Raw genomic sequence first — 11,524 nt, 5'->3', positions numbered from 1 at the left:
TTTGAATAATATTTTTCGGTGACGGGTCCCCTTTAATTGGGCAACCCTATGACTTTGTTCTAAAAAATGCCTAGATAGTGTGGTTTGCCTTTTCGTTTCTTTTTCTCGTTTTCCTTTTTTTGCTCAATTCCCAGTTGATAATTGTGAATGGTACTCTTGTCTTCATTAAGCCTGATTTTTATTGGGCTAAATATTTGGCCAACATAGGCCAAACCACAAGGACATTTTATACAACATCCCATCACCTTAGTATCAAAAGTGCACCCTCCTTTCACTCTAATTTTATATCCCTTTGAAGGGCATGTCACACTATCCACTGGGACAGGGTTGGACAGGGGGGCCCAGGGCCTCAGGGCCCCCCTTTGTTCTCCCCCACTGCACGTGTGCGCAAGCCTGTACACGCACACAGTGTTTTTGCCACAATGGGCTGGTAACAGCAGGAAGAGGCGCAGATCTGGACAGGTGGGGCCCATAGGAGCCGGGGGGGGGCATCCGTTTTTTTCCTGGTCTCCCGCCAGTCCGACACTGCCCTGGGATAATACCACTGCAATGACCACAATTGTGACAAGGATATGTCCCCCAAAGCCTAGTGCTAATAAGAGTCTGCTGTGTATTATATTATATTTAGTACATCTTTTGGGTTTAACCTGGTCACCTACTGTGCATCCCCTCCTATAGGAAAATAATGGAGATGTGTGCTAAACAATTTGCCAGGGTCAGAACTTACTACCCCCCAATATGTTAGAATTGTTCCATTAATGATCTTAGAATTAGCATCAAATGTTGCAATAAGTGTTATAAATTGTCCTTTTCTATTTCCTTCACCTTTCCTTTTGAGGGTCTCGTGTCTAGGAATACCTTTTTGCCTCATTCATGACCTTCATTAATTCACTTTGATTGTACCCTTTTCCCGTTTGCACCATATTATCGATTGTTGATCATATAAATCATTATTTGATGTGATGCGTTTAATTCTTGTAAGAATTATGAGAATTAAAATGCATAACATCGAATAATGAATTAAAAAAAACAGTTCTAAAATATTGGGGGTTAGTAAGTTATGACCCTAAGTATGACAAATTGTGGTTGCCTTGGCTGTAGTTGCCTTGGGCATAACAATCAAAATGATAATTTCGCATAGGAAATGGCAAGGTGGGTCAGTGGTAGCCCCACAGCCCTTGCAGCCCTCCTTCATTGGGCCTTGCAAAACAATACCCTATGTCCCCCAGATGGTGGCCCTGGCTTCTGATACCTGGATTATCTGAGAAGCCTAGGTGTGCACTGTTTGTGTATGTGCTTCTCCTTCTGACATAGTGTGCCACCAAAGAGCAAGGGGCCATGTAAGATAGGAAGTTCCGACAGAATGAGGGGCATGTCTGAGGTACCAGGGTGCTGTGACAGAGGTCTGCATTGAGAGCAAACACGGTACTCATTGTTGCTCTTTCCCTAAAAAATTATAGGACCACAGCAATATTAGTGGTATGGGGGTTCAATTCTCACAGACACCTAGGACTATAACCTGCTAAGTTTGCTGGTTGGTGCTACTGCCATGCACAACTAGGAGCCTGGTCATCTGCAAGAAGTAGTATGCTTTATTCTTACTTAATAAAACATAGCAAATAAATACAGAGTAGAAATATCACAGTAGCCAAATGACATGGGGCAATTCGGTACTCTTCCTGAAAAGTCAGGTATGAGAGTAATAAAGGGGTGCAATTGCTGCGCCATACTGAGAATGTTGCATCCTATTTAGGAGCCATGCCCTTTTATTAAATGGAGAGGATGTTGGGGATATCAGTGGATGATGAGACATGTAGTTTAATGACATTTCACCTTAGTGACAGATAGACATAGGCTGCTTATCAGAGCTTATCAGTTTGAGACAGGTGCCTATTAGGTAGGTTTCATTTAGACAAAAAGGTTGAAATTGATGGGCAAGCGTCTTTAAATTACTGCTATTGTGTCAACAGGACCTCTTTGTTTTTGTCCTATCCTGGACTGGACACCTGTGAGCCTTTATTTATAATAACTAAAGGGTTTTTTGTAAGGGGTTGTTGGCAAGAGAAATTCAACCTCAATTTTACAGAACACCCTGTTACATCCAAAAAGGGATGGTCTGGCCCACTGGGATACAGAGGAATAGCCTGGTGTGCCCTAGTCCTGTTGAGTCTTCCTCTGTCTGTGCTTTTAGCTCACATAGCAGTAGGCCTGAATCTGTCATTGTCTGTATAATAGACCTCTGTGAAATTATATATTCTAGCCTAGCAAGCAAATCATAGAATCTTAATACTATTGCCTATTGTAATTCGACATGTTTAGCAGAAAGGTATTGACAAAAACGGTCATGGGCATAGTGGGTAAGAAAAAGGTATAAAAGTCTTTGGTAACAAGTCTTGTGCATAAGCCCAGTTGGCTCTGAAATAGAAGAGACATCAGGAAAATCCAGGAGCAGAACTGGAAAGATGTTTTAGCATTAGAACAATTGCTATTACAATCTATGATGAGGCTGCACTAAGCAATGGGAGTGTAATGTGAGATGGAGAAGAGATACTCATACAAGTGTAACTGTAGAAAGCATTGGGTTTTGTGTATGCATTGATCTTATCTCTGTCTCCTTGAATGGTGGCCAGGACTGTTAGGGTGTGCCAGCTGTTGTAGGGGAGGAGACAGGAGGCAACATGATGTTATCTGGGCTTAAAACCACTAAAGAACTTTCCTTCTTTGGTAGCCAGAAGGCTGCATAGAGCGGTTCTGTAAATTTGCCATCAAAATAGTGCAAGAGGGTCATTTTGTCTGTGACCCCATAAAATGATATATTGCCACTCACATAGTTAATATAGATGCCCACCCTGGAGAATTTTTCAGTTTTCAGGGGGGTTTCCACATCGCTGTGCCAGGCAGAAAACTCTTTCCCATTCCACTTTAAGGTCCAGGAGAAGTCATTGCCAGTGATGCAGCTGTTACTCTCTGAACCCTTTCTATCGATGCATTTGTACGTCAGACCCATGTAAATTTCTTCCCCTTTAAACTGGATCTCATAATAATGGCGCCCCATGTAGAAGCTCTCGGCACTCAGCACCTGCCGGAAGTCCTCAAACCGCTGGGGGTCATCAGGGTACGGATGTTGCCAAGGGGCGGTGTTGGACACTTTGCGGTTGTCTTCTAACAGCCTCAGGAATCGATGAACTGTCACTGGATCCAGGGTAAGATTGGACTTATCTGCACGAGCAAGAAATAGAGCAACGGTGAGCACAAAATGCCTGCAGGTGGAGAATCCATCAAAACCTGCTCCTTCCATAATTAATGATAGAAGGTTCCTGTAGGCAAGTGTGGCTACATCCCTAGATATTAGCAAGCTCCTATGTAGTACATGGGTTATTTTGAAAGACACTTGGAGCCACACTTAGGAACAGCCCTAGATAATGATAAATGATCTACATCCAAACTTGGTTGTCTCCAGTTACACCCTGGCCTTTAGGTGTTGACAATCCAATAATCTGAGGATTTCACCATTCTGGAAACAACTAAGGGCAGTGGCACATGGGGAGATTTGTCACCCACAATTATTTATGAGCGAGCGTGTGCGACAAATCTCCCAAAAATACCCCTCCATCTGAAATAATTTAAATTGCTAGCATTATGTTACTAAGTCACCCAAAGTTTCCTCCAGAGGCAACCTAGCCCTAACCAAAAGGTTTCTCACCCACTGTTGAAAGTGACATCAACAGGGGTGGCGGTATTATGGAGACAGAGTTCATTATTAACTAGAAATAAATAAACCTTAATTATAATTAATTAATAAAACTAACCCAGCTTTAGAGGCAAAGAGTAGGAAGAGGAGTGCACAGTGCCACTGACTCGATTTCGGTTTTATCTGCAATATATGTGTTTATAAGAGGGGAGAGTGGTACCAGTGTTGTTTTTTTGTACAGTTCCTCTCCGGTCCTAGGCCAAATCTCTGAGTTTATTGTTCAGCGTCCCATTTGTTAAACATGGGAGTGTGCTGGGATTACTCAGCAGGAAAAGATCTGCAAACAATTAGCATTCAGAACACATTGTGAGTCTCAGTAATGTGAATGGAAGAATACGCTTAAAGGAAATTTAAATCTATTTTAAAAAATGAATGCAAAATTGCTCAGGGCACTTGTGAAAGTACTTTTGCAATTTACATTAATTATTCGTATTTCAAGTTTTCCTGATATTAGCTATTTTTACAGCTAATGAACCTGAAACAACAACACCGCATTCTGGTCATTTTCGACTGACTGGCTACAATGTTTTTCCTAAAAAAGAAATGTCTTGTGCTGTTGCTTTTGCTTATAAGTGGCCTGAGGAACATCAGATCTGTATTTTCTCTACTCACTAACTATATTTTCTAAGCAGGGACATATCCCAAGACTTTCCTTTTCTCAGGAAATTAATTTGCAGCCGACTATATTTTCTAAACTTCAAAATATGACGCTCTTACAACATTCGAAAAGCAGGTCGCCAAAACGTATGTATAACAAATAGTTTCAGACCAGCACACCCTGTATAAAAAAAACATATAACTTATTACCTTGAGAAAGGTTCCTGAGAGGACCAAAATGTTGGTTTTTTTTTAGGTACAATATATCAGTAATAAAAGTTATATTTTTTTTATATATATGTTGTGCCGGTCTATAATAAAAAAAATCTACTAAAAAAAGCTACTAAAAATGCCTTACCCTTTAAACAAAACAGGGATTGTTTGTCCATATATTGCAATATATTTAAGCTGGCCAACTACGTCAAAGTCATCCCATATCTGGCCAGTCCTACGCTTAATTTTATCTGATTCATTAAGAATTCTATTTGGTTTGTAGCGAATATTCCCATTTCGCCACCTGCGAAAAATCTGCAAAAAAATTGTTGTGGTTCAAAATTGCCGCGCGCATAAAACTTGTGTGCGTCAAAATTATTTGGGCGGCCATTGGCTTTAATGCATTTGGACAAAATAGTCGCATGTATAAAAATTGTCGCTCAAAATGACACCCATTGACTTCAATGCATTTCGCAAATTTTAGCCATTTTGCAAATTTTTAAGCCCAGATTCACCCATCACAAGTGAGTGCTGGTATCTGAACTGTATTATGTGTATATATATATATATATATATATATATATATATATATATATATATATATATATATATATATATATATATATATATATATATATATATATATATATACAGTATAGTATCTCTTAGTTGTTCCTGCAGTGTTATAGTGACTAGGCAGCCTTAAATGATTTATTATTTAATATGTACTGTGACCTGCTGGTGACTGGCATGTGATCCTGGCAGATTTATCCTGTGCAGCTTTTTTTTTTTTTTAGAAGCAGTTTGGGCACTTACATTTGAGGAACTCATTCCGTGACTCAGGCTCTGGAGCAGTGATACGATGCTCCTTTGCGACTATGGCAGAAACCATTGTTTTTATCCCAAGATCCTCTGCGGAATTAAAGAGAGAAGTTTCAAAAATAAATAGACATTCAGTTTATTGTGGGGGATGGGCACTTCATATGAATGAGAAAGGCATGACAGTGCTGGAAATGGTGTTATTCAAACCAAAAAAAAAACAAACTCCAGTTTAAATATTGTTCTGGCACAAAGCTGTGTTATCTCGAGCCCTTGGCTTGCCCTTGCTTGTTCTATTAGGGCAGAGACACACGCAAAGATTCGGGGGGGGGGATTTAGTCGCCTGGCGACAAATTCCCTCTTCTTCGGGTGACTAATCTCCCCGAAAAGCCTTCCCGCTGGCTAGAATGTAAATCACCGGCAGGATGGCACTCAAATCGATTAGTTTTCCGAGTCTTCCGAAGTTTCCTTGTAAGACTGCTTCGGGCGACTTTAGAAAACAAAGTGCTCTGACTGCCATTCTGCCGGTGATTTAGATTCTAGCCGGTGGCAAGGCAGTTCGGGGATATAGTCGCCCGATGAAGAGACTTGTCACCGGGCGACTAAATCTCCCCGAATCTTTGCATGTGTCTCTGCCCTTAAAGAACAAGGAAAGGTAGAGCCACTGGGCCAAGTTGTTAGTCATTCACTAGTTATTCTAGTTCCTTAAGGCTTCTGTCACACAGGACGGATTCTCCACAGGCCGAGAACCAGTCCCTCCGCTGGTATCAGCCTTCTCCTGTCACAGAACCTGAAGCCACTGAGTTGGCCTGGATCCAGGCACCAAAACTCCACTCCATTTGCCTGCACCTAGGGTTGCCACCTCTTCTGGAAAAAAATACCGGCCTTCCTATATATTTATCTATTTTCCCTATTAATAACATTGGGATCAGCCATCATTTTAACTGGCCAGGCCAGTAAAATACCGGCCAGGCGGCAACCCTACCTGCACCATTGCTGACACAGTGGGGCAAAGGGAATCATCCCTGTGTGGCAATAGCTTTAGGCTACAGCATTTCTAAATAGTAACTATTTTGTTTATATAAACAAGCTGCTGTTAGCCATGGGGACAGCTATTCAAGCACAGGATACACAGTAGATAACAGAAGTTCCCATTGTATACTACAGAATTTATCTGTTATCTACTGTGTATCCTGTGCATTGTCTCCTTTTTTCTGACTGAATGGCTGCCCTCATGGCTACACAGAAGCTTGTTTAAATAATCTATAGTACAATTTCTGATTACAGACACACACGTTTTACCTGTGCAGGGCAACAATATATTATATTTTCTTTGCTTTAAAACAGTTTTGTTTATTGGTGTTACTGTTCCTTTAAGTTGTAATTTGGCAACAGCTAGATGTCCAAGCATTAAACATTTTTGCTCCTGTGTTATTGCCCCCACACAACACCCCTCCTTCTCTAACTGACCTTCCTTAGCAAATTCTTGCAGCCGGTCCATGTACGAGGTCTGCAGCATTTCAATTATCTTCTCTGTCGATTCGGAAATCACCTTTTGTATCACGGACAGCTTGTCCTTCAGCCCAATATAAACACTGGGAAGTGTGTCGTCCCCTGAGGACTTCTTAAATTCACAGTACTCCTAAGGAAAATTTTTTTATTATATATATATATTATTAGAGGGGGGGTCTCAACCTTAGCACCAGGTATTGTGATTTTGCTTGAATTTCCTAATCAACCTGGAGTCCCAATAGATTCCATGGGATATTGATAAAGAGTGGGACTCTTGCATTCTCCACTGTATAACTGAGAGTTAAAAGAGAAGGAAAGGCTAAAATTAAGTAAGCTCTATCAGAAAGGTCTATATAAATAGAGTAAACCCTCAAATAATGCTGCTCTGAGTCCTCTGTCAAAAGAAACACATAATTTCTGTCCTTCTAGTGTGTGTAAACGGGCTTCTGTATCAGACTTCCTGTTTTCAGCATAAACCTCCAAGGCTAGGGCTTGAGCATGCTCAGTTTGCTCCTCTCTCCCTCTCCCCCTCCCTTTTCCCTCCTCCCCTCCCTGCTGTAATCTGAGCTCAGAGCTATGAGAGAGCAGGGGGATACTTGGGCAGGAAGTGATGTCACAACAAGCTAATACAGCAGCTCCTTTCCTATACAAACAGAAAGAGCTTCTAGAGGTGTTTACTCAGGTATGGTTAAGCATTCTGCAGAATAAATATAGTGTTTGCTTGAACTATTGTGGTTAATATATAGACAATAAACTGCCTTGGTAGCTTTCCTTCTCCTTCAAGGCATGATTGGAGCTATAGTTCAGCACCCAAACAAATGCCTATTTTGGAGAGCTAGGCCGCTAGAAGATTTGTGGAGAGGCCATCAATCCCCGGGCCTAGGGCGGCAGGATTTTAGGGGACGGTATGCTGCCCAACCACACCCACATTGGTTCAAAAACACTGAAGATGCGACAGTTTTTAAAATTTCCTGTGCACCAATCTCCATTGCTCTGGTCCCAATGAAACTTTGAGCAAATAAAAGATGAATGACAGTGGACCTAGGGGTTCCCACTATGAAAATCCAGCCCTGATTTTAGGGAAGATTTACATTCCCTTTTATCCCATTAGTTGTCGGATACCCCCCTATTTGCCGCACCTGAAGGAATGAGAATTCATTCTTGTGACTCGCAATCCTCTCCACCTTCACTTTGTACTTAATCAGTTCGCTGCACTTCTGCTCCAGGTGGGTCTTGATCCCGTTGGACTGGTTCAGTGCCATCCTCTCTCTCGTCTCCAAGAACTCCAGCACCTTGGTGTGGGATTTATTGACGGCGCTGTGAACATCTGCAAACTGAAGGTTTATAACCTTTTTGGCTTCCAAAATGGAATTCTGCGGGCGGATTAAAGAAAAAACATTAGCAGTGATCATTATTTACCCTCTTTGGAGAATCAGGGCCTGGTCAAAAATATTCAACATGGAAGTTAATGGAAGTGAACAACTATCTGCTGTACCTGGATAGATGTGGTGTTTGCTTCCAGTTTCTCAATAGCGATCTCGGCAGACTTCAATTTCCATTCATATTCTGCCACTGTCTCATAGACTTCAGCCTAGGGGGTAAATTCGGTGTTCGTAAAGCCTTGGAAACCAAAAAAGCTGCGTAGCCATTTCATACCAGTGACAGACATACAATGAAAGAAATTTGGATAAATTGCTCTCATGCTATAGATGTATGGGATTTTGCATTGACAATTTCCAATTCTGGGTTCCATTATTGGTTACTTTGTGCCCTGATCTTACTATGAGACACTCAGATAGAAACGTTGTGGCTGAGTGCAAGGTTAGTGCTACTAATGATACATTAAAAAAATCACTGCTGGGTCGGGGTCCATAGAGAGCAGGAAGGGTGAGGTTGTATAGTTTGAATATCAACAGGATCTTTGTATTCATTGCCCAATAGTTGTTTTCAGTGTGCATGAGGGAGGGCCAGTCTGTGGAAACAACAGAGTCCACAGTGAGGATGTTTGGTGTCTGTACTCTCTTAAAGGCCAACTAAAGTAGTATTAAGGGGATTGAAATGTAAGCCTTGCAAAGGTGCAAAGGTGAAGGGTAATGAAGCTCTAGAATATGTGTAGCAAGTGGGCAGTATAATGTAGAGCTGCGACTGGCTCCTGGTGGCACTCATGTAAACATGTTGGCAGACTTACTGGGAAGCTCAGGGATACCTGTGGATATCTTTTCTGGAAAAAAATACCGGCCTTCCAATATATTTAACTTTTTTCCCTATTAATAACATTGGGATCAACCATCATGTTTACCGGCCAGGCCGGTAAAATACCAGCCAGGTGGCAACCCTAGATACCTGTTACTTGCCTGTTTAATGCCTAGTCCTGCCCATTTGCCACAGCATTAAGCATGACCGGGAAGTCACCAGTTATACAGAGCTGATTTTGTTGCCGCTAGAGAGGAATGCTGTTATTTAAATGTCAAGAGAAAACTGTGCCTCCAGCCGTAGCCTGTCATGGTGCCTATTTTATTGGACTGGATCATGTGCCACTTGTCAGGAGGAAGCCTTCCCTTTCCACTTGGGTTCCTAGATTTACTTGGGTTCCTTTTGCCACTAGATAACATAATTATGCAGAAACTTGCCAAAAAAAGCATCTCTGTATGAACAAGTAACTGCTTGTTGTGTCACATGACTCACATGCCTGGAATAGTTCCGTATTAGTCAAAAGTTGGGTTCAACTGGGACCAATGTAAATGTATCATTGTGATAAAAAGGGCCAACCTGATAACAAAGGCACCTTCTGGCTCTTTACTCACTGGCACTGAAATAAGGTTTATTTTTGGTCCAGCATTGGCAGGCTCTCCTATGGGTGCAGAACCACAGGAGCAAACTCCACGCAGCCCATCAAACGCATTATCTAGAAGGGAATATATACTCTTAACGCAAGCAAACATGGAGTGTTTTTTCCTCCACTGCCATCCTGTCACCCCTCCATGTGCATCAGCCAGAAGAGATTTAGGAGCAGTGACAGCAGAGAGGTGCATCTTCACTACCACTGTAGCCTGTTGGAGGTCGGAAAAAAACATTCCCAATGCCATGTGCTGCAATGTGATGTGACTCCCACTAAGCTGGGTTATAATAGCTCTTGTGGGAAAGAATGGGGCATGAAAGAGTAAATGCTGAATATGGGCAGAGAGCAAGCATCACATACATTTTATTGGAATATACTGATATGGTGATTCAGCAGTCAGAATTTATACAAAGTTAGTAACAAATCAAGTTCTGGCAGTAGAGTAGCACCTACCTCTTTCTGCTTCCTCGCCTCACAGCAAGGGATTGGGTTGTGCTCCTTGTGCTGTTCCATGGCACAGGCTTGGCATAGGCACATCAGGTCCTCTTGGCAGAACCAGTCAAGTGGTTTGTTATGGGTGCTGCACCTCCGTAGCTCTGCGTCGTTTATGGGACTTACCAGCTGGTGGGCATGCAGCTTGGGCTTCTCCAGATGGGGTCTGAGATGAGTTTCACAGTAACTGATCATGCAGGTCAGACACGTCTTCAGGGCTTTTACCTTCTCCTCTAAGCAAAAGTCGCACAGAACTGTGTCGGGTGTATCATCCACTGTGAGAGGCTTAGCTCTATCCACATCCCCGGAAGATCCACTTGCAGAAAGATTTGTACCAAGCTGGGCAGCAGAATTACTCTTAGTGATCGTGCCCGGCTTCTCTTCTTCCCTCTGAGCCATGGACAGGATGGCACTCGCACTTTGGCTTTTAGACACAGTCTTGGAGCTGAGGGGGGCACCCGTATCCGCCATCCTCGAGGGAAATCTTCTGTCTCAGTTGAATAAAGTAAACTTTCCTTCTGCCTGTGACTCCTCCTGCCTGTGGGATGTCAGGTTTCTCATGGCCACACCTGACTGGTGTACGCTGCTACTGCTGCTGCTGCTGGAAGCCTTTAACTGGTTGTGTGCCAGCAGGAAGCAGGGCCTGTGTATCCCAGCCCAATTGTTTGTCTCTAAGGATATTCACATTCTCTTTGGTCGTGGGTAGGAATCGGTTAGTAAAAACATATATTTATGCATTTGTTTTAATATGTGCACTTTCTCTTACACTGCCATTAAGCATGACCTACAAACCTACATCAGATTATAATGAAATACTGTCAATGGACAGTGTCCTGGTTAGGTAAAACAGTATGGCAGCTCCCTCCCATTTGTATAAATACAAATATACAGAGAAGGAATGCAGTGGGCACACAATTAGCTATACCCTCTTAGTGCACCATACCTTCCAACATTTTGGAAATGAAAAGAGGGACAAAAAGGTTGGTGCACGTAACTCGGCACCATTGTTTGACCACGCCCATTTTGTGGCCACCCCCCCTCATTACCATGTTTATTTTACAAAATTTGGCAGGTTATGAAAGTTTGAAACATATTTCAATGTTTTTTTTTCCGGTTATTACTGTTTTGCTAATGAAGGTGAATTGCCCTTTAAGCTGTGAGTCAAACTTTTCCAGAAGGACCTGTTATCTTATATTGTTACAATTACTTATTTGCTCATCTTGAAATTGTTACAAAGTATATTATATTCTGCTGTGGCTGCTCTGGGCTCTCTGCCCATTAAGTTAGAAACTTTATTTCTT

At 42.1% G+C, this 11,524-nt stretch overlaps 1 protein-coding gene across 1 annotated transcript; it reads right to left on the bottom strand.

Moving 5' to 3' along the window:
* Window positions 1-1,574: 1,574 nt before the first annotated feature.
* Window positions 1,575-10,747, bottom strand: trim16.S (tripartite motif containing 16 S homeolog). The gene is made up of 6 exons (XM_018238569.2): window positions 10,185-10,747; window positions 8,388-8,483; window positions 8,032-8,265; window positions 6,851-7,022; window positions 5,378-5,473; window positions 1,575-3,219 (listed from the first exon to the last, which is right to left on the bottom strand). Exons 1-6 carry the CDS (start codon window positions 10,692-10,694, stop codon window positions 2,636-2,638), a joined length of 1,692 nt encoding a protein of 563 aa, XP_018094058.1. The 5' UTR covers window positions 10,695-10,747; the 3' UTR covers window positions 1,575-2,635.
* Between the last annotated feature and the right edge of the window lie 777 nt (window positions 10,748-11,524).

The sequence above is a fragment of the Xenopus laevis genome, chromosome 9_10S (assembly GCF_017654675.1).
Source record: "Xenopus laevis strain J_2021 chromosome 9_10S, Xenopus_laevis_v10.1, whole genome shotgun sequence".
Classification (NCBI taxonomy): domain Eukaryota; kingdom Metazoa; phylum Chordata; class Amphibia; order Anura; family Pipidae; genus Xenopus; species Xenopus laevis.
The sequence above is the reverse complement of the archived record's forward strand: the minus strand, read 5'-3'. Positions and strand labels throughout refer to the sequence as shown.

Bases quoted from the DNA above. Each gene is read 5' to 3' on its own strand.
- trim16.S (XM_018238569.2), bottom strand. From the start codon at position 10,694: ATGGCGGATACGGGTGCCCCCCTCAGCTCCAAGACTGTGTCTAAAAGC. The intron at 8,484-10,184 runs GTAGGTGCTACT...TTTACCCCCTAG, and splicing joins AGGCGAGGAAGCAGAAAGAG to GCTGAAGTCTATGAGACAGT. The intron at 3,220-5,377 runs GTAAGTGCCCAA...TTGCTCGTGCAG, and splicing joins ACGGAATGAGTTCCTCAAAT to ATAAGTCCAATCTTACCCTG.